At 56.3% G+C, this 22,966-nt stretch overlaps 1 protein-coding gene across 2 annotated transcripts; it reads right to left on the bottom strand.

Annotated features, from left to right (window-relative positions):
- Window positions 1-420: 420 nt before the first annotated feature.
- Window positions 421-22,713, bottom strand: PRDM8 (PR/SET domain 8). 2 transcript variants are annotated; one of them, XM_033059428.1, is made up of 9 exons: window positions 22,440-22,710; window positions 10,981-11,115; window positions 10,121-10,458; window positions 8,674-8,826; window positions 4,990-5,048; window positions 4,169-4,323; window positions 2,581-2,801; window positions 2,153-2,384; window positions 421-1,965 (listed from the first exon to the last, which is right to left on the bottom strand). In XM_033059428.1, exons 4-9 carry the CDS (start codon window positions 8,686-8,688, stop codon window positions 587-589), a joined length of 2,061 nt encoding a protein of 686 aa, XP_032915319.1. In that variant the 5' UTR covers window positions 8,689-8,826; window positions 10,121-10,458; window positions 10,981-11,115; window positions 22,440-22,710; the 3' UTR covers window positions 421-586. The 2 variants fall into 2 exon arrangements, with proteins under 2 accessions (XP_032915319.1, XP_032915320.1); XM_033059429.1 differs by lacking the exons at window positions 4,169-4,323; window positions 4,990-5,048 and having other exon boundaries at window positions 22,440-22,713.
- Window positions 22,714-22,966: the final 253 nt, after the last annotated feature.

Here is a 22,966-nt window from a genome sequence, read left to right on the forward strand (position 1 = left end):
GAGGAAAAAAAAAAAAAAACGAACCCAAACGGGAAAGGGAAGGTAACACGGAACTAGCGAGACTCCATTCCACGGGCACCAGTGACACTCGGGGGGAAGGGGCGCGGGCGGCGGGGCCGGACGGGGGTAGCGCCCGGTGCATGCAGGACCCCGGCCCGCCGCCCGCCGGCCCCGCTGCGCTCCCCTCGCCCTTAGCTTCATATCCAAAATAAAAATTTACCCTGACATAGAATTATTATTACATCTAAACCATAAGTGCTTAATAATTTAAGTAGAAACGTATGACAAATGCATCAATATGTTGCAATATATGACATTTTAAAAAATGTATTTTTTAAGTAATTTGATTTTTTTTTCCCGGTGCTTCTCTTTTTCTTTTGTCTCCCTCTCTTTCCTTTTTTTCTTTTTTTTTTCTTCACTTTTACCTTCATTTTTCTGCTTCTTCTTCACCTCCTCCTCCTCACCCGCTGCCCTCCCCGCCCCTCCCCGGACAGTGGAAACACGTGCATCGAAGGGGAAGGGTGGGAGAGGCGGGCGGCCCGGGGGTGCCCCGCGCGGGGGTCCCCGGGGCCGGGGGGTGTCCCTGCTAGTTGTGGGAGGTCATGTGGCGGGAGAGGTGGTGGCGCTCGCGGAAGGACTCGTTGCAGATGGGGCACTTGAGCTTCTCCTCGCGGCGGCGCTTGACGAGGGGCTCCAGCGCGTACTCCTTCTTGTGGTGGGAGCGCATGTGGTAGACCAGGTCCGAGGTCATGCGGAAGGACGCGTTGCACTTGGCGCACCAGTTCTGGGCCGGCAGGCACAGCGAGGTGAACGACGGCGGCAGCAGCGTCAGCGCCGACGGCAGCTGCAGCTGCAGTGGCCCCGCCGCCGCCGCCGCCACCGCCGCCGCCGCCGAGCTCTTGGGCCAGAAGGCCGTGGTGTAGAGGAAGGGGCTTTGCTTGGGCAGCCCCCCGCCGCCGCCCCCGCCGCCCGCCGCGTCCCCGCCGCCCGGCAGCTTGGCGGCCAGCGCCTCGGCGGCGTACAGGCGGCCGGGAGCAGCGGCGCCGTCAGGGCACGGCTCGCCCAGCCCGCCCAGCTTGGGCCCCAGCACCAGCGGCGGGACGTGCGGGAAGGAGCGGGCGGGCTGCGAGAAGGCGCTTTTCCTCTCGTCGGCCCCGCCGCCGCCGGGCCCCCCGGGGCCGGCCCCGAGCTGCGGCACCGTGCTGAAGGCGCTGCCCCGCGCCGGGCTGCCGCCGTCCAGGCGGGCGGCCAGCGAGCCCCCCGCGCCTCCGCGGGGGCACAGCCCCGGCTCCGCGCCGCCCGCGCCCGGGGAGCCGCGCTCCGGGCCCTCCTCGGGGCCGCCGTCGGGCTCGGGGCCCCGGGCCGCCTTCTTCACCTCCACGAAGGCGCTGCGCTTGGCCTCGCCGGTCTCCGGGCTGGGCGGCGCGAAGAGGCGCCCGCCCTCCTCCAGGCCGCAGTAGGAGCCGGCGGCGCGGTACTGCTGCTGCGGGGCGCAGCCCGGCTCCTCCTTGGGCGCCGCCGGCAGCCCCGGCCGCTCCGCCGGGAAGCGGCCCCGCGCCGCGCCGGGCCCGCGCTCCTCCTCCTCGGGAAAGCGCCGCTTCGCCTTCCCGGCCGCTGCCTCGGGGCCGCCCTCGGGGGGCGCCGGCCGGCCCGGGGACCCGGCGCGCCCGCCGCGGGAGTTCTCCAGCTCCCGCGCCAGGTTGTGGAAGTCCGTGGAGGGCTTGGTGCTGGCGGCGGGGCCGCCGTCGGGCCCGGGGAAGGGATGGTGCGGCGGCCCGCCGGGCTTCCCGAACTTGCCGGACTCCTGCTCCTTGCCGGCGCCGTCCTTGGCGCCGGCGGCTTCGGCGGCGGGGCCGATGTCAGGGCCGTGCAGCCTCTTGGGGCAGCGGAACCGGAGGTGTGCGGCGAAGGGCAGTTCGAACTGGAAGCGCTGGCTGCACTCGGGGCAGGCGAAGGGCGGCGAGCCTGCGTCGGGCAGGCACGACAGACAGAGAGAGAAAGAGAGAGAGAGGGCACCGTGAGCCGAGGCCGCCGACGGGATATCCGCCGAGAGCCTGGGCATCGGGAGCGGGGAATCCCGAGGCCGACCGCCGCCTCCCGCTTCCCCCCGGCGGCGGGGATCCCGCTCCTTCCTCCCGCTCGGGGCACCCACCGTTGGTGCGGGCGGGGGCCCGGGCCGGGCCGAGCAGCAGCAGTTCGGTGAGCTCCTTCCCGTACCACACCAGCAGCTCCTCGTCCTTGGCGATGCGGCGTAGGGAGCGATAAAAGAGCTGCCCGCTCTTGATGTAGGCCTCCAGGTTCTGCTCCTCCCGCTCCCGCGCCGACTGCACCAGCCGCAGCCACATCAGCCCCTCCGACGAGCCGTTGGCCGCCGACGTGTCCACCTGAAACCCCGCGTTAATCCACCGGACCGAAGGACACACCGACCGACAGCGCGGGGCCAGGCAGCAGTAGGAGCAGCGGTGCGGCTCTGCCCTCGGCGACAGCCGCGGCTCTGCCCTCGGGAACAGCCTCCCGGCGGCGGGGGCTCCCCGGCCCGGCCCGACCCGCGCTCCGCGTTCGGGCACCGGCGGCTCTTACCCGGAATATGTAGGGGACGGTGCGCTTGTCGGTGGACTTGAGGGCGATAAAGGCGATGCTGTCATACAGGGATGTGTGGCTCAGGACGCAGGGGCCGAAAATGGCATTTTCCGGGATGTCGCAGGTGGTGTAAACGCTGGTAAAAATGTCAGTCAAGCACTGCTGGACCGTCTTGGCATCCCCGTCCCATATTCCCCGCTGGACGCCGGCGTCCTCCATCCCTGCGAGCGGAGAGAGGGGCAGAGAAGGGCCGTTACCGCAGCGGGTCCCGCTCAGCGCTACACCGGGATGCCCCAGAAAACAAACAATAAAATCGACTTGAATTATTAAATAAAACATTAAGAAAAAACTCCAAAAATTAAAAAAATAAAAAAGAAACAAAAATTAAAAAAGCAGGCGAGCAGTTTCTCCGGTGTGGGAAAAAAAAATATTAAAGCGGGCTAGGAGCTGCGAGAAGAGGCGAGGTGCGGGGACTCTGCCGCTCTGATCTATTTTTTTAGATACCGCGGCGAAGCTGGCTCTCGGCAGGGACCCGGGAATCCCACCGGCCACGTCCTGTCCCGAACAGGCGCCGGGACTCCCTCCGGCAAGCCCCGGAGCCGGGCCGAGCTGCGGGCTATGCCGGGGGAGCGGGCGGGTTCCAGCGGCTTGTCATTGTCGCCGATTGCATGTCAGCTCACCTCCCGCTCCGCGCGACAAGGGGAACGTATGGCTGCTCATTATCATAATCCAGCACTTTCCCTCCGAGACTTTAATTAAAAGCAGCAAGCAGAGGTAATTATTTTTACCTCGACACGCTTATTTATGGAGCGGGGTGAGCCCCGGCTGCCGCGCGTTCCGAGGGGAGGGATGCGGGCGGCGGGCAGCTGGCGGGGCGCGGGCAGCGGGCAGGGTGCGGGGCCGAGGCCGGGGAGGGAGCATCGCGCCCGGCTGCGGTGCCCTCGCCCTTCCCGACCAGATTAGCGCACGGCTGTCTCCCCCCGCCCCATCTGCCATCGAAATCCGTCATTTGGGGCTGGCTCGGGAAAAGACCGGTGCTCCTCCCGGTGCGCCTGCTTACGGCTGCCGCCGCTCGCACCGGGCACAGCTCCGCCGAGCGGAGCCGCCGCTGCCCCCCCCGATTTCGGGGTACGACCGGGTCCCCGCACCGCCGGAAACTTCACCCCCCGCGAGCGGCGGCGGGGGTCCCAGTGCCTCCCCGGCAACGGAGGCTGGGGAGAAGGCGCTCCGTCCGCCTCCCCGGCGCCCTCCCCGTTCCGCCGATGCCCGACGCATCCCTTCCCCGAAGGAACGATTTCGCCAAACGAAAGCACCGGCAGCGAGCGGCCCCCGCCGAAGTTTCCCCCCGGCGGCGGCGGGCCCCGTACGGCTCCCCGCGGCCCCGCATCCCCCCGGCTCCCCGGGCCGCCCGCGGCGCTGCCTTCCCCCGGCCGCCCTTTGTCCGGGCCGGGCGGCGCCGGGGCCGCTCCCGGAGGGCTCTGCCGCCGGTCCCCGCAGCCCGGGCAGGGCCGCCGGCAGCACGGCCATCCCCGGCATTGTTCCCGCTCCGGGGCGGCGGGGGCGGCGGGGCCGCTCCGCCGGTACTCACCAGGGACGGTGGGGATAATCCTCGCCCCGACAGTGGCACAAAGGCGGCTCCGGGATGGCTGCCTCGGGCTCTCAGCGCCGCTCCATGCCGGGCCGGGCCGTGCGGGCGGCGGAGCGGGAGGCGCGCGGTGCAGACGGACCCGGTGCAGTGAGGGGCTGGCACGCAGACACACACTTTTTGTTTGCTGCACATAATCTGCCCAATGACGCGTGACAGCCCACGTCCCTCCCGTTAACCCCTTCGGGGCTGCCCGCTCGCCGCCCGCCCGCCCCTCACCTGGACCCACCGCCGCCGGGCACCAGCGGGGAAGGGGGTGGGGAACGCGGGGCACGTTCCCCCAGCGCCCTTCTGCCGGGGCAGCGGGCGTGTGCCGGGCGGCGGCTCCGCTTCGGCCCGCCGGGGGTGCGAGGCGGGGAGCGGGGGGGCCCGACGGCCGCTCCGCCCGGCGCCGGGATCGCGGCGGCCGCTTCCCGCCCTGTCCCCGCACCTGCCAGGTAGGGGCAAGGGGACCCGCGGTGAAAACCCTCCTGTGCGGGACGGGGCCGAGCGGGGACGGCAGTGCCCGGCTCCGCGGAGCGGCCCTGCGCTGCCCGCGCCCAGCCAAGGCCCGGTGTGCGGAGAAGCGGCACCGGGCAGCCCCGCGCTCCCCGCCGCCGGAGCGGGGCAGGGGGCGGCCCCGGCCGGAGCCCCCCGCCCGTCCCTGGCCATTGCGGCCACGGGCTGTCCCCTGCACACGCGGGGCTCCCGCATCCACCGACACGCGCGCGGCTCCAGGGAACACAGACACGAGCAGATGCTCTGTGCCGAAATAAGGGGTTTACCGCGTGGAAATGTGTTTACCGGTCCCTCCCCGATCGTCGTCATTTCGGATACAAAACAGCTTAAAAAAAAAAAAAAAAGATGATAATTAAAAATAGAATTTGAAACCCCTTAAAATAAAATTAAAAAAAAAAAAAAAAGGAGAGACAAAGCATTTTCCAGGGGCGAACGGAACGGGGTTTGCAGAGAGTGGGCTGATGTTTGGCTTTCAAATTCACTTATCCTCCACATAATTACGATTTTCCTTGCATTAGGATTAAAGGCTGCATATAATATGCTTTCAACATTTATCTTATTAATTCGACAAAACGCAGCGTCTCCTAAAACGGAGATTCTCATAACATTAAAAATATGGGAGTCTGTAAAAAATTTGTATGCCAATTCCTGCTTCAAATGTGGTGGTTTTTTCTTTTTTTTTTTTTTCCCTATTCCTGTTTCTTTTTCCATTTTCTTTTTCCAGTGCTGCAGCTCTCGCTGTAAGATATAAATTGTCCGGATGACTGTCATTAGTGGGGGGAAAGAAAACCTACGCGCTAATTTCATTCGTGAGAATTTTAAGGGACACCACGGCACACAAACGATCTCGAAATCGCTTCGGCATGATTCAAGCTACCGAAATTCCCTGGGACTGGAAAGGACCGCGGCGGAATTTCTGTGCTTTTATCCAACCTCTGATGCCACTCTAAAAGTGGATGCCCTGGAACAGTGTCCTTCGACCCGCAGAACGGCACTGGGATGGATGCGGGCTCTTTGTTTTGGAGTTTCTGCCGGGGGTGCCCCGGTCGGCAGCGCCCACCGCAAACCAAGCAGAGGCCGGTGCCCGCGGCGCTCTCCCGGCCCCGTGGAAATGGCTCACCGGGATTTGGGGGGACACGGGCCGGGTGCACCGGGCCCGATCCGGCCCCCGCCGCGCTGCCACCGAGCGCGGTGTCACCCCACGGGGCCGTGCGATCGCTGTCCGCCGCCGCCTCCCGCCTGCCGCACGCTCCTATCTCGGTACATCCACGGATTTCTTATTTACTTATTTTTCCAGAAAATCTCTTGCAGAGAGCCAGGGGCAACCCGGGCTGAGGAATTCCGGCCGTTTTCCCGGGGACGCCCGCAGCCGGCAAAGCCCCACCACTCCCCGCCCTCCAAAATCACAGCCCCGTCTGTGCCGAGCCCCCTGGACGGCACCAGTGCGGCACAGGCAGCTCCTGAGCCAGGGGAAAGAAGCCCCCGGAGGAGCGGACAAGCCCGGGAGCTGAGCTCGGAAGGGGCTGGGCTGGCGAGCCAAACTACCACAGAAGCCAGCCCGGGGTCCGCTGTTCCCTGGCCAGGAGGGGATCCAGGCGGCTGCAGGGCCGAAGGGCTGGAGAGTGGGGATGCCTGGATGCCCGGACGCTGTTATCACTAACCACTGTGATAACCATCTTCTGCCCGCGATGACTTATCGTGGGCACACCTGCAAGGGACACAGAGCCTGCTCCCGGGGGTGCCACTCTTCTCTTTCATCCCTGACCTTCACGCGGGAAGGGGCGAGCAGAGGGACCAGGAAAGGCTGCTCAACCTGTGCTGAGAAACACCCCAGCGTCCTTTGGGAAACACTGCCTGGGTCGTGTCATGCACCAGGCCTACGGGTGTGTGGTTATTCCTATGAGGACACACACACACAGAGCTGAGAGCCAGCTCCCAGGTGACTGCAATAAAGTCACTCATAAAATGAAATCACCGAGAGAACACACGAGTTCCCAGCCAGACTCACCCCTGCGGGGCCAGGGCACCGTAGGGAGGGAGCACGAAGGGATGCTCACAACTACCTTGCCACCCTCTCCGTCTGCTGCTGCCAGGGGCAGGGGCAGCTGTGATCCCCGGGACGCGCACACCAGGTGGAAAGGAAAATCCACTCAAAACGAAATGTGGAGCCACAAGCTTTCCTGGTGCCTGGAGAAATGCAGCCAGAATGGTTCCCTTCCCTGGAGACAGACAAGCCTCTGTAGTGGAAATAAATCGGGGCCTCAGCTGAATGACTGAAACCATCCTTTCAGCTTGTCAGCAGGCTCGTGGATGGCTCCTTTCCCGGGGAAGTCCTGTGCTGGGGTGCCCGAGATATCCCACCACGCTACAGACACGGCACACAGAGGAGCAGTGCTTCTCCCACTGCTAATTCGGCTGGGCAGCACGGAGACCACTGAGAGTCCTCACACCCACAACCAGGTGAGTGTTTGCCTACCTCCAGGTCCGTGCCAGGGCCGAGGCACACCAGGAACGTTCTGTCTTGTTTCCAGCCCAGCTCCCAAACACACCTGGGGTGTCTGTTCCTTCCTATTCCCTCCAACCCTTCAGCCCCACCTCACCAATGCTGGACTCCCGGGTCACTGCCTTGCCACAAAACTACAAATCCCTAAAAAGGGCCAGACAGCAGCTTTAGCTGTGGTCCACCCCAAGGAGCAAACACTCCTGCTCCCCAGGAACCCGACACACCTTCCCTACCTGCCTTCTCGTGGTTCAGACACACCACAGGCACCTTGGCTCTTTCCTCATCCCTGATGGTGCCTGAACTTCACCTCTATTTTCTTCTGAGCAAACGCAGAGTCTGGTTAGAAACACTGATTTGCATATTCACCAAAGGGCCGCAGAAATGTTTCATTGCTGACCGAAACCTAGACCACTAAACGTAATACCGGTGACTGGCTGAACGGTTCATACATAGCCCAGTATCACTGCTGACTTTCTATCTCAAAATTGTTTTTCTCAGGCTTTCTGCTTCTCCTCCTTACTTGGCCTGACAGCAGCATCAAGGTTGAAAACCTGGAAAGCTTTCACCTAGCTTCACCTTCCTTCAAACGTTTAACAGCCTGACAGAAGACATGATTGGCTACGAAGGACAGAAAAGGGAGAGAAATGGAAGAAGGGGAATCCCTGCGGGACTGAAATCTGCCTGCGCCTCCTGCACACCCTCGGGCCATTCTGTCCCTGTGTGCCAGCATCACGTCCCGCACTGGCCGTGGCTCGGTGTGAGGCCGGGCAGAGGGCACGCTGCGGCTGGAGGCCAGCGCAGAGCACGGCCCCGCAGGGACGGTCCCACACACAGCGCTCGGCCTGGCGTGGGGAGCCTGGGGCGGGGCGCCGCTGGGTTCCATCTCCCCCCTCGGGACACCTGAGCTCAGAGCGGTGGCCCGGACGTCTCTGTGGTGGCCACACCACCTCTCTGCTGTCGGGCCCGAGGACTGACTGAGGACGTCACCCACAGCTCTCCACCGGACCCTGGGTGGCTGCTGAGTTCCGTGTGGCCGAGCTTTGGGAAGAGCTGAGTGCCCAGCACATTCCCGTCAGGTGGATAATCCCCATGCAGGGATGGCCCCTCCCTCCCTGGTGCTGCCTGGGGGCTCTGAAGGCCCTGGCTTCTCCGGCGAGTGACAGTCCCTAAAGTCAGTAAAGGTTTGCTAAACCCTGGCGCAGAGGGGGTGGGGAGAGCAGTGAAAGGACAGACAGACGGGGCGGGGGGGGAGGGAAAAAATAAAGATGCAGAGGATTTCAGCTCCAGCTCTGCTGCAGCAACTTGACGTGGGGTGTGTGAAGGAGCTTGAAACTTAAAAAGATTTATTTTCTCTAGTCATAAATCTCATCCCGTTGTTCCTCTGACCAACGAAGCATGATAAAGTCCTTTTCCATAAAGTATTCAGTATTAAAGCCACAAAGCTCACCCAATCAGTAGCCATCTGCTTCTCCCATAACTGCTGCTCCAGAAGCAGGGGAAAGCAGCCAGAAGAGAAAGGGCACCACTGTTACGGCTCTGGGACAAATGAGGAGGCACTGAATAGCAGCCGAAACCTTTGGTTTGCCTTGTATATCTGTATCTATAGAGACAGAGGAAGAAAGGAAGCATTATATTGATACAACAATTGTAAAACAAAAAAAGGAAGAGGCATCTAAAGGGCAATACAGCGGGCATCAGAGGGCCCCGCGGGGAGGGATGCTCGCAGATTCATACAGACCTTTAATTGCTTTGCAATTGAAAGATAAAGAGACCGAACAAAAAAAAAAAAAACCGGGGAGAGCGGCAGAGCGACCTGCGTTACGCGGTGCCTCGGCGCCCGAGCTCCCGCAGCCAGCGAGGCGGAGCTCTGCTGCTTGGGGTACGAGATTCCCGGGACGGACCCCACTCCGCTCTCCCCGGCTGCCTCTCGGCCCGGCCACGCCGCGCTGAACTTGGCTTCCAGCCGGCTGGGAGGGAACAAGCCCCAGACGCCCCCCGGGGCTCCCCGGGATGCAGGACACGTCCCGCAGCCGCCCCGGCCCTCCAGGCTGCCTCCCGAGAGGGTGCTGGGGGGAGCCCTCCTCGCTGCTCCCGGGAGCACCGGAAAAGCCGGCAACGATGTCACTCCAAAAAAGCCGCGGGGAGGCGGGAGGGTGGCGGACTGGAGAGGGGGTGCAGAAGCCGGGGAGGGGCTGCAGGAGCAGCGGGCGGGCAGCGCCCACCCGAGAGCGGCCCCCGCCCCTTCCTGGGCTGCCGCCTGCCCGGCAAACAGCGAGTTAATGACCGAGTCAGGTCATTAGCCAAATTACGTCCCCTGAGAGCCGGGGGCTCGAGCAGGGACCCCACTGCACGCTCTGGGGAGGGGACATCGCCCCCAGCCCGCGGGGACACGGGCAGGGACCCACGGCCACGGGCCGGGATTAGCGGCGGCGGGCTGGGATTAGCGGCCGCCCGCTCTGCTGCCGCTCTCCGGGATTAGGCCGGGATTAGGAGGCGGCCCCGTCCCCACTCCCGCGCCGGGCAGGGTGAGGGGGAGTCCCGCAGACCCGGCGGGGCTCGGGGCGCACGCGGGCCCGTCTCCCCCTGGCCCCCGCTCTGCCCGGCGAATGCTGCTTCCCTCCGATGGAGGGCAGGAGAGGAAAGACGAAGCCCGGGATGCTGCCGGCGGCGAGATGCAGGTGCCAGGCACCTGCCCGCAGCCATCCGAGCTCCCGGGGGGACACTGAGGCTCCTGCTCGGTTCCGCATCTTGGGACCCGGCGAGAGGCTGGAGGGCCCAGCAGGAGCCGGGGCTGGAAGCACAGGGGATCAAAAAAAAGAAAAAAAAAAGGTGGTGGGTTTTTCTCTTAAGATTCCCTAGCACGAGTGAAAACAACACAAATAGGATTTACGCACCGTAGGAGCAGGGCCGAGGAGCGGGAGACGCGGACGTGCTGCTCTCCCCCCTGCAGGTTTCGTTCCTCTTGCAGAGCACGAGCAGGACCAAACGCCACGCTGAAGGCACGAGTCGCTCCCCTGGCTTTTCCCAAGCACTGTCGTGTCCAGCAGCCCTGTATTATGTCAAAAATCTGGCATGGCAGGCAGTGGCACATCTGCTAGGTGTGGATGACATTCATTAGCCAAGGTTCTCTGCTAAACGGCCTGCCAGAGTCTCAGCAGTGCTGCCCAATGCCAATCACTCATCTGCTGCCAGCTCAAAGGCAATCCTGCTTCAGGGATGGCTCCTTTCCATGCTGGCAGGAGAAACAGAGGAAACAATGCATTTAGATGTTTGGGATGTGAGCGAGGTTGCACATGGGATCAGCAAACAGATGTAGCAGAAGAGGAGATGAAGTTGTGAAGTGTCATTCAATAATTGCAGCACAAGGGAGATGTGCTGGTGAGCTGAGGTTTGGGAGGGGAAAGCGTTAACCCTTCTCCAAACCACCAGGCAGACAGTGGTGGATGCTTTTTGGAAAGGAAACATAATGAAGCTAATGCAGCAAATGGGCTGCTTGTGCTCGTGGAGAACACCCAGAACAAGGCAGGGAGATGGATGCCAGGGCAGCCGGGAAAAGCGGCCAGGCCAGGCGAGGGAGCTGCGCTGACCTGCTCAGGGGGCAGCCTGGCTCACATGGCCTTCCCCTCTGGGGCTCTACCTGCTGCAGCCTGCACAGCTGCCCTGCCCGTGACATAGTGGGCTCAGTGCTGGCCCTGACAGCTTGGTTCACAGCCCGAAGGGGCAGCTGCACACCCGGGGCAGGCTGGCCACTCACCGCTCTGCCCTACGACACATGTGGAGACCACAGGTGGAAGGAAGGAGCATCTGCTTGGCACTGCTACAGACATCCTTCTCCGGGAAGGGAGGGTCTGTTTTCCTCTGCTCAGAAGCCCTGGGAAGGTACTTGTTCCTACAAAGGAATTAAAACACCTCAATCAGAGGTGGATGTAACGATGTTACTCTTCCCCTCTTATTAATTTAATAAATTCACAACCACATAATGAAGCTTGAATTCGAGCCACTATGTGCTTTCCAGGGAGCTTGGGAGGCAACCTCAAATAGATGCTCAGTGAAAGCTCCCTTCAGCCCCATTTTCCCTTAGCTTCTGTTCTGACTTCTATTTCTGTTTACATCTATTCAGGTAGTGGTTCATAAAATGTGTGAGATGCTACCTACATACACACACACACACACACACACACTCAGCTCTCATCTCACAGATAATTCCTGTGACAGCCTCAGTTTCTTAAATGTTCCAAGACTTTTGCCTGCACCATGAAAGATCACCGGCAGCTTGCAGTGCCTTTCATGCTTCTCTCAGCCAGGCAGGGACTCACAGGCTTGTCCCCCAGCACTGGCCTCTCCGCAGTTACCTGCGCTATGAAACCCCCATGCACACCAAGAGCCGTCCCAGACCAGCAGAACTGTCCCACGGTGGAGCCCATCTCTGACACCACACGCGCTCTTCCCACGGGCAGTGGCTTCCCTGACATCCCGTGCCTGGCCATCTGCGGCACTGCTCAGCTGTGAGCCCTTTCCTTCTGCTCTCACCTCCCCAGGAAGTCGTTCTGCTCCGGCTGCATTCGGGACTGAGCCTTATCCACCTTCTGTTTCTGCGCTGGCCTTGTCTCTGTCCTGGTTACTTGGCTGGCCTCAACCAATGAATGTCTGCACGTTTTAAGAGATTTCCCCAATTTCCTTTTCGTGATTTAACACTCGCTGTACCACATACACCACAACACGCTTCTGGCAGAGGCTGTGTGAACCCCATAACCTCCCATCCTCAGACACTAGAATTGGGTGGCTTTAAGAGCAGGAGCTAAATCAAGAGACAGAGAAGAGCTGCTTCTCCTGCCTCTCCAAACATTATACCTTCGTTTAAATACGTGAATAATCCCACTGGATCTACCCCAGTGCTTAAAGTTAAGCCTATTAAGTGCTGACAGAGCAGTGGTCTGCACAGAGGAGCCAGAAGAAAAGGGAAAGGGGAGAGCGGGTCACTGCTCTGGCAGGGAGCCATGGTGCCAAGAAACACTTCCCTGCTCTCCTTCCCCTCAGGGTTACCTTCTCCTCTGGTGCTCCCAAGGGCCCCACCACCAGGCTCCCCTCGGTGTTCAGCACTGCCACCATCAGTGATGCCAGTGCAGTAATGGTGAGGTGGGATGAAGCAGCAGGTGCTTTAAAAACTTGTCAAAACAAAAACCTGGATCCATTCCTTAATGCCAGGTTGGGCTATGCGGTCACTGCGCTGGAAACTATTTTGTTTTGTTTCCAAGATGCTCCTCGCGAAACTCATTGTGTTCATCATCATTATTTTCAGCCAAGGCTACGGGAGAGAGAGCAGTTATCCCTGGTTCTACAAGGAGGGCTCTACAAAAGTACTCGTGCACCTGGCTTCCTTTGCTCTCCGAGGATTTCAAGCATGTACTTAGATTTAAGCCTGAGTGGTACTTTTTGTAACAAGGAGCATCTCTTAGAAACAGGACCTGATTCAAAGCGTGCACATCCACGGAGCTCCGGCTCTTGACTCTGCCTCAAGCACAGGAAAATCTCCTTCCCTGGCCGCACAAAGCCGTGTCCCACCCTTTGATGCATTTCTTGGCACGTGCACACTCTAATTCCCGACACCACCCTTTCTTCTCCTTTTCTTAGCTGCATTTTCTCTGGGCACAATGCATTATGTTTTCCTGTATGTACTACTCCATACTGCTTGCACAATGTTTTGCATGATCTAATATTCTTTGTTCAAAACTGCAAAAAAATCTAAATAAAGACTATAGCGTGTCGCATCAGTATAGGCATCAGCTAACGTTTTCCACGGCATATGGTACTTCAGAAGCCATATGTACCACTGTTTAGTGATTCTGGCAAAGAGGCGCAGAATGGTGAAATCCAACTGCCAGGATTTCTGAAAACAAATATGTAAATGCTCCAGTGCTTTTGTTATTCATAACATACCTCTAACACAGCACATACAATATGCTGTTCATTCTGTAACGAGTATACTACTAAACTATATTTGCTTCTGTTCTCATTTTTAAAGATTTTTTCCTTCTGTATTCCACCACCCTCTCTATCAAAATCAATCTCAACTGCAATTGAGAAAAGGCATTTTGTATATTTTAAAGCATACACCGTGGGGAAGATTGTGTACCTACGCAAGGGTCTCACATCAGAACAAAGACAGACGTTCTCACTGCAGCCTGACTAGTGGAGTGAAAGCAAGCAAGGGAAGTGCACTTAAGCAGATCAGTTGCATGGAGCAAAGCTTGCTCAGCCAGGAATAACCTCCCAGGGAACACGGATGGTTGGCCCTGCTCACAGGCTACTGTGAAGCAATCAGGGAGACAAAGCTTTTGTGAACAGGCCCTCAGAAACAATAGCTGGGATGGAAAGAGAGGATTCCAGACACGGGGTCCAAGGTGGCTGCCAGGTTCTGACCTGGGCTGGGATCGGTCCTGCTGAGCCAGGACTCAGCCAGCAGCCACAGAGAAAGGGGAGAGTCCATGGCTGGGGGCTTTTTCCCAGAAGGGCTGGCACCTCAACATCGAAGTGCTCATGTGGAGCACTCGTGCACCACTCAAGGCTTCAGAGCCCAACACCAAGGCAGAAGCCCTCCTTCCAGAGCCAGGTAAACAGGAACCAACCCCCAATTCCATTAACCACCTCTGACAGAGCTACTCCAGGTAGCTACTCCCAGCTGTTCCTCTCATCCACAGAGAGCTTGTCATCTCTGCCTGAGATCTTGATGTGCTCAAGGATTCCAAAATGTTGTATTTAGCATTAAGCCTCTCCACTCACAACAAACATACTAACATTATCCATTGCCACCAGTGCCTCTGTCTTTCGGTTTCACGGTGTCCACAGAGACTGACATGGCAGGAGTGATCAAGCCCATTCCCAGGTCCCTCTGCAGCTTGCTCCTGCCTTGCAAGCAGGGCTCTTGTCCATCCCCAGAGCCAGTGCTCAGCATCCCACAGCTCCCAGTGACACCAGGAGACCAAACAAACCTCAGGATGAGGGGAAGATACCAGTGCCACTGAAAAACGTGGGTTTCCCAATCTATTGCCTAACTGATGTTGTTAAAAACAACAATGAACCCATGACTCCCTGCACAGTCTCAGCAAAATAGTGTCACGCTAGAGGGTCTGAAAAAATTCAGTAATCTCCAGATATGACAGTGTCATTCAAGACACACAGATGCCTTTTTCCCAAGAGATCGAGGGCTGCTGCTCCTTTCTTTGCCAGTCTTGCACTGCAGCATCCCATTTCAGCAAGCACAACCTTCCTCACCAGGGTCCCTTGCCCACCACCTCTACTTGACTTCCCTTGCCCATCAGACCTGCTCATTACCTCCTGTCTCCTGCCAGCCCCCAACGCATTATCCTGAGCTGCAAACCATCTGGGTGCCCAAGCAATTCCTTTTTGGTAGGTTTTTTCCCCCTGTGACATAAATTGGAGTCCTACTTTCCTCCTCTCAGGTTACAGGGATACTCTGCTCTAAAAGTTTGAGCCAGACCTCTGCATGCAGCCAGGTCTTTCACCTCTAAATACTTTCTTCTATTCTGTCAAAGAAGAAATCCTTAAAATAAGCCTTTATGTTTTCTTACTTTTGTAGGTCCTTCAGCCAGAATCTGGTTTTTTTCCAATCCTGTTCTAGCCAGCAGGTGATAAAAAATTGCCATAAGTAATGTTGGCTTGGAGCATGAGTGCCTGGATTAGAAAAAGAGACAATTAGAAAGTGAAAAGTGGCGAAAAGCTCTAAGAAGCCAAAAATAAAAGAACAAACAAACATGCAATCTGGCTATCAAAAAAAGCCACGTTTTTCCCTTACTGCAGTAAAATCAACATCATCAAAATTACAAAGTGTGTTGAAAGACAGGAAGTCATGGGCAGAGGGAAAACCAGCCCCACAGGGTCAGAAAGGGGAGGCCTGGGAAAAGCCACCTGAAGGAGCTGACAAACGAGGGGACAGGGCAAGGCAAGCACCTCTCACCATGCTGCAGTGATGCTGCAGCTGCGGGGTGAGACAAACTGCCCCGAGCGCAGGGAGCTGAGAACGGAGCCCGCTGATGGAGCTGCTTCACGTGCACCCGCGTTTATGGCAGAGCAAAGGTCACTCCTGTATTACCTCTTGTGAATCCCTCTTGAATGAGCAGGCTGGGGGCATAATGAGCTCAGCACCACAATTTATCAATGTGCCAGGGGTTGCTGGCCCTAACTCAACCTGCTGGCAGAGGCTGGGCCTTTTCATTAAGCGGGGCTATGCATGCAATACTTGCAAGGCTTCGGCTCAGGGTAAATGTGATCTCAGCCCACATGATCTGCCACTGCCTAAGAGACACCAGATTATTTTCTCTCAGCACAGAAGTCAGCAGTCCCCTGGAACCCTCTGTGCAGCTGAGAGCACAGAGGAGACAGTGAGGGGCAAGCTGGAAGGGGTCTCATGGTACGACACAGTTCATCATATCCGTGAGCTCCAGATGGGCAGAGAAAACCCAACTGCCCTTCCAAGCTGTACTGCTGTGTTCCAGGGGCACCCCCTTCCTGGAGCCAGGCAAACACCACTGCCACTGCCAGAACAGGCCTCACTCCAGGGCCATTCACAGCTCCCATCAGCAGTCTCCCGTCCATCACAAAATCTGGCCACTTTTAAGGGAGAACAGTCTTCACGTGGGATATAATCCCCTGGACAAGCTTGCTCCCTCTCTTAAATCCCCTGTCTTGATTGCACAAGCAACTGTGGATTCAGGACCAAAGAATAACCTGAGCAATTGGGTATTTACAACAACACATCCTTCTGCCTCTCCTATTACTTGTTTTCCTTGAGGCCCACGTCTCTGCACCCCAGTCCCTCCACCTGGATTGCGTCACCTCTGATTGCCTGTACATGAACTGCTCAGTTATTTTCCCCCTGCTCTTCCTGGGGTGTTTCAATGAACCATGCTGAATCCATCAGACTTGGTTTTATGAGATCCAGCACCCTTTTGAAACTCTTGAGCTTTGCCCAGCATCTAACAAAAACCCAACTCCAAAACATGGCCTATGGGGTTTTACACTTGGTGTTCTTGTTTTTGTTCTCCTTTCCAACCTGCACGCCCCACGGTGCTGGGTGAGGGGCAGTACCTTCACTGCCTCCTTCCCTTCCTGCAGCCTCTGGCACAGCTCTCAGTTGCCCTCTGCTCCCCTCTTTGTTCGGTTGAGAGAGGCAAAGCTTTCTCACCCGAGAGACACTATCCCGAGGAGCTCCCCAGCCCCTTGGGGACACACACCCCAAGTCCCTTCAAGCACCTGGGCTGCAGCAGACACAGCTGGAGGAGCCAGGCAAGGGCTGGAAGAGGGATTCCCAGTAGGCTCTCCTGCAGAATGAGTGCATAATTTCTCTCCTGCAGTCAGTGCCAGCACTTGCTCTTTGCCAGTTGGCAGAGGGTACTGCTTCCTTTTCTGAGGAACGCTTAACATCCACCTTTCCCCCACCCCAAGGGGAAACCACAGCAGCTGGGGGAGTCTCACCAGGCATCTGAAGGGGCGGCACGCTTGGCGAAGAAGGAGGAATCCAGCAGGGAAGGCAGGTTTTACTTCACAAACTTCTTTTAGCTGAAGAGGAGCAGGGAGCACATCTCTCCCTCACCTGAGAGTTCCCATGGGAACACAGAAGGGCAGAGTAACAGCAAATTTTGGAACAGGCACGTCTGAGAACAACTTCTGATATAATATTTGAGTCCTCAGATGTTCAGGCACTTGCACATACTGTGCGAGTGCCTGATTTGCATGGGATTTGTATTTGTTGGTATTCACATTCGTAGGAGAACGCATACATTAGATTAATGTCATCACAGTTTATGGAGATCATCTGTGCCACAGCACCAGCTCAGGGCTCTGACTGCATTCTGTGCCCTGTGGCACATGGCAGCCCCTCCTGCCCTGCCAGGGCCACCGAGAGTTGGGACGGTCGTGCCAGGCGGAGCCCTGAGGTGGTCCTGCTGGACTCTCCTCTTTGTAACACAGAAGTTTAAAAATCTAAAATTGCTCAGCCCCAGATTCTAAAGGCAAAATTAATCAAACTGTTCGGATTTATGCTCTTACATTTGGCTTGTATGAACTTAGAACACACTCCACACCCTCATTTTCAGTGCCTACTTAAGGATATTCAGCTGTCAAACAGACCAACTAGGTGGTCCTTTTTGTCTTGCAAGAGCATCCCTCTGTCAGTAAAACGGGATGGTTATAATTCCCTCCCTGTTTGCCATGACACCTGGGTGCTCTCATCTGCTAGACAGCTGGAAGCTGTCACTAGAGATGCTGTTCTCACAGAAGCGTTGCTGGGCTCAGTCAGACACTCTTTGTAAAGCAGATGGAACATCTCAGAAGAACAGCACTGTAGCAACAAAAGCTCATTTTCTGCTAGGGGATTTCTGTTATTGGGCAATGCTTCCATCAGGTGACTTCACACCCCAGTGAGCCCACATGCCAACAGAGTGCAATGATGATTCTGTTAACCTACTTCCACGACTGAGGCCCTGCAGTTCCCCTTCCCAAGGCTGGCCACCAGTCCGCTCTCCATCTCTGCGCTCCCAAATCACACAGGAGCAACAGCAATGGGGCTCCAGCCCCACCGTGGCCAGGATGTGCCACGCAGGATTTCTGGCAGAGCAGGATTTCCGCTCCATGCCCACGGAACTGCGCACCCACAAGCCTCTCACATCCGCAGCCATATCCGAGTCGCTCCTCGTGCACAGGATCAGCAGAATCTGTCTCAGTCTTGATGGTGCAACCCAGAGGAAGTGGGTGCCTCAAAGGAAGAGTGCACATCTCCAAATCCGGAGATGATTTCGTGCTTACCCTGGTAACAGGCCAAGTAACACCTTCTGGCCGCCCTCAAAAGCCTTTTTCTCTGCTGCACATGCCACCAGCCTGCGCTCCAGCTACCTGCACAATTCAGCCGCTTCCGCTGCTCCTTACCCAGGCACAGCTCTCCCAGCTCACAGCACAGCTCCCATCCCACAGCATGTGACACTCAGAGATGCTGTGGGATGCACAGCTCGCCCAAGAGAAGGGCATGCCCTGCTCCAGCACGGGTTAGCAGACACACTTTATTGCTCTTACAAGCAAAGTCTTGAAAAAGCCTTTCAATATCTGAGTGCCTTTTTTCCAAGCGATTTATACACTAAGAAATCTAGATGGAAACCTTCAAGTGATAACCAAATCTCTTAGATATCTCAGAAAATGTTGCCCCCACATGATCTAGTACCCTCATGACAGATAGCTCTCTATTTTTCTTTGTGATGGTTCCTACTTCCCACCAACATCTGTCACTGTGATTTTGATCTCTAATGAGCTTCTAAATTATATCACAGCATTCTGCCTTGATGAGCTACATTCAGTAACTTTCATTCTGCAAAACATGAAACACTGCCTACAAGATGCTGAATGAAAATTCCCTCAGCACAACAGCTGAAAAAAACTGGTTTGGAGGGGTTTTTTTTGCTGTTTTGCTTGGGTTGTATTTTGGTGGTTCTACCATTCTGTTTGGTGTTTCTTGTTATGCATCTTATTCCAGGATGCCTAGGAACTTTCCAAATGAGGAACAGGAAGGTGAACCTTCCTATTGCACACCCCTAAAATCTCCACCCGAGGGTGGGAACTGTCTCTCACCACACAGCAGCAGGGTTGGCACATTATTTCTGTAAGGTTGGATGGGGGAAAGAACCCAAGCCAAGACCCCAGTGAAAACTGCCATTATTTTGATGTTGATTTCCAGTTAGATGTGAGGGTTAGTTTGGGTGATGTATCCAGACCCTCAGGATGCTGTACAGACTCAGTTTCCCTGTGCTGCCAGGATGCAGCATTACACTACTCCACGCACTCCTTTGCCAGTGATCACACTGGGAGACTCCAGTACAAACTGGAAAAGTGAGTATTAATCCCCCAGGTTTGCTGCCCAGGCTGCAAGGAAGCAGTGCCACAAGACTGGTGGCCACCCAGTCTTGCTAACACGTGCCCACAGTGGCTAGCAATCCCTAGGGGACCTGGATCTCTCAGTGCCATGCTCCTGTTGATCCCTCAGACAGCACCACCCCCTCAGCACCCTCACTCAAACCTGTTACTGATGTGCACACCCAGTGTCACACCTGGCACTGATGTCACCTGCCCAGTGTGCACAGTGTGTCTGAAGACAAGGACAGAGCAGGCTGACTTGTGTCTACAAACAGCTCCCCTGAGGCAGCAAGGTGCTCACTCCCTGCTGGTGACTCAGCTGCACCTTTCCTGCTGCTCATCCAGGATCTGTGATGAGGCTCAGGAGAGCTGAGCTCAGAAGGGTTTGATTTACAGGACAGGATTTATGGGGGTTATTCCCTACTTCCTGCAGACAAGGACAGACAGCGCTGATGAACAGTTGCCATGTTTCTAGCTCAGAGTAGCTGTGCTCTCTGTAACTCCTGCCTGGGGCCCACCTTGCACTTGGTGCCTTCCAAGCAGCTCCAAAACAAATGGGACAAAACATGCTGAGCACAGCAATCTCAGGGGTGCACACTGCTCACCTCTCCCAGTCAAACTGGGAGAACCCACTGCCATTCCCCACACTGCCAGCCTGAGCAAGCACTCGGGCAGCAGGCAGGGAACTGGGAAGGTGCTGAGGACACAGGCTGAGATGGCAACACAGTCCTGAAGAGGACAAACATTACTGCACACTGATCCTTGCCGATGAGCTCCCAAGCAAAGTTTATTTCTAAGGGCATAACCGTAATTGCAGAGCACTAGACTGGCTCCAAACAAACCCTGCCCACTCACTGCAGCTGACACCATGTCCCATTTCTTTTGCTCTCTGTGCACCCAGTACCTTTCCAAGCCCATGGTAACTCTGGCTCATTCTCCCCAGTGCAGCTTGTTCCAATGGTTCTTGCGAGGGCAGGAGCACAAAACCCTGAAACAGCAAGCAAAACAAGTAAGTGCTCCTGAGCAGAGGAAGAGGGAGAGTACAGGACTGGCAGGGAGCTACTGAGGAGCTTACACACCATAGCTTATCTGTGCCACCAGGTGAGCTGCCCAGGTGAACACACACTGACTCATCACTGTCTCCGACTCAGGAAATGAGCTCTCCAAGGAACTAAACCATGTCTATGAATATGGTCAGCAGGAAATGAAGGCTCTTCCAGCTCAACATGCTTCACTACAGGTATCTTGGGCTAGGGTGCCACGGTACAATTGTGCCATAGGCTATGTTGCTTCTTGGTTAGCTTTGCTGAGCAAAACATTTCCTTTAAAAGGCCTCCTTACGGGCACAAGAATTCCACATGAACACAGAAACACTGCCCCATGGTGGATGAGAGCTCAGCACCCCAGCTCTCTTCCTGTGCCTATTACCCTGTGGCAACTCTAATTGCCCCCAAAAGCAATGCCGAGCACACCACCTTCTATATCCTGCTAAGCCTGATTCATGAAAACGAAGTCCTTGCTGAGCTGCTTCACCAGCTTGTCCCTGGGGGAAGGAACACGACCCTTCCTGCCCTTGCAGCATTTGCTCCTCTGCCAGCAGCACTGCAGAAAGTGACGCCTGCAATCCAGCCAACACTGCTCCACCTCCACCCATTTTAACTGCCCAGACATAGGAAGAAAAGGATAAAACCTCGGGTTGCAGACAACGGGACCTGAGTGCATGCAAGTTAAACTTTTTCCATGTGGGGAAATTGAGGAATAGGTAACTCAGAGTCACACAGATGTAAACACCAGCCAGATAAGACACACACCAGCTGCTGCACTCCTGTCCTAAGGCCAGCACAGTCAAAGTGATGATCAGAAACACTTGTCATCAGCAGCCAGGGGAGCAGCTCACACGAACAGGGCAGGCTGACATCCCCAAGTCACCGGTACGATTCGGCTGGTGAATAAGCAGGCAGGGCTGTGAGTCAGCCAGCAAACACTCCTACACTCATCCTTCCTGCCCTGCAGTCTGACAGCAGCACTACCAGGGGCTGGTTGCAGTAACAATCCCATCCCACCTTCTGAATGCTGTGTTTCTCCAGGCACATCCTCCAGACAGTCTAGCCAGGGTTTGGTGTACAAATATTCACAAGCCAGTGGAACGGTGCTGCAGCCAGGTGCAACAGGCAGGAAGGAAAATCACCCAATCAGGTTGGAAAGCACCTTGGATTGTTTCACCTCCTGCTCAAAGCATGGCCAACACCAAGACCAGATCAAACATCTAGTCATGCCTTAAAACCCAAAGTGAGCTGACCCTAAATCAGCTCAGTACTTCAGAGCCTGGTGCTTAAAATGCCAGGGTTGTGGGTTCCATCCCCAATGGGCCATTGACTCAAGAACTGGGCTTGTGATCCTCAGGGGTCCCTTCCAACTCAGAATATTCTGTGATTGTGATCCCAACCATGCCACTCTACTGTCCTGCCCAGCGCTCAGCTCTAGCTGGGGGGTGACCAAGTTCCCCTACATCCTGCTGGTACAGATGAATCAGAGTCCCACAATCAGGGAACACTTGCTGAGGGTGCAGCCAAGCTCAGGAGCAAGCAGGAGCAGTGACCTCACTCACACAAAGCAGGATCTACACAAAAAGACAAACGCCTAACTCCACAAAGAACTCCTGGGGAGAAGAAGGGTAGAAAAAAATCGACATAAAAATTCTAAACCCCGTTTCTTCCTCAAAATGTCACACAAGAAAAAAGCTGAAAACCCCCCCAAAAAGCCATCCAAAAATCCCCTCCCAAACTTATAAAAGCCTCTGATTAAATACATAAATTAAATAAATGTTTTGCTGGAAATCTTCAAAATTGGGGAACTCCTCAAATTATGAGGGAGAAAGTAACAGAGGAAAAAAAAGGGAAAGAAAAACTCAAATAATTGCCAAAAACCATGGAAAGGAACGATGGAAACTTAAAAAGCACCAGCAGCAATAATAACAAGGGGATCTCCCTGGTGTAAAAAACAAGGGAGTATTTTTTTCCCCCCCAATCCCAAATTTCATCCCCCCACAAGTGAACAGCCTCTCTTAAGTGCTGGTCTCTGCTGAGTGCCTACACCTGTCTTAGAATGCTCCCCCAGCACACAGCTCCCTGTCAGCAGGCATGATAACCTGCGAGAGCTAAAATAAGCCAAGCAACCGCCCCAAATCCCAGTGGGTTGTCTGAATTCTGTTTGGTCCCAGCTGAATTTTGCTTGTCCAAAGCACGGGCCAGGTGTTTGGGCACACAGAGCACACGGCTCTTCGTGACTGTCACTCACCCCAGCCCTGCAGCCGGAAGAACCTGGCACAGACGACTTCACGAAACCAAATTAGGGGTCATGCACAAGAAAGGACATTGCCACAGCTCTGGCGTAATTAGGGCCCATCATCATCAAGGACAGGAAATTGGCACATCTGCTTTCCGGGCTGCTGATCCAACGATGGCTCAGGCACAATGTCCTGCTGCAGCCCGCTGGCCCTGCAGCAATATTGCCCTGATTGCCCCCAACAGTGGGACAAGCAGTTGTTTTATCACTCAGCCTCCTACTTGCTCTTTGCTAGGACTGGAAAGACAGAATTCACACAATCACGACCTGTGCTTTTTAAAAAATGATATTTCTCCATATACTATTGAGAATTGTGTTGTCCTTTCCCTGGGCTGCACTGCTCTGCAGGGAGAGTTCCTGACCGCTCCATTCTTCTATCTCCTCTGGCTGGGCCGTTGTTTCCCAAGAATACCAAAAAGGGTCACTACAACTCTAGAGTTGTGCTCAACTCCAGTCCCAGTGATTTCTGGGCATTGCTC

The sequence above is a fragment of the Catharus ustulatus genome, chromosome 5, assembly GCF_009819885.2.
Source record: "Catharus ustulatus isolate bCatUst1 chromosome 5, bCatUst1.pri.v2, whole genome shotgun sequence".
Lineage (NCBI taxonomy): Eukaryota > Metazoa > Chordata > Aves > Passeriformes > Turdidae > Catharus > Catharus ustulatus.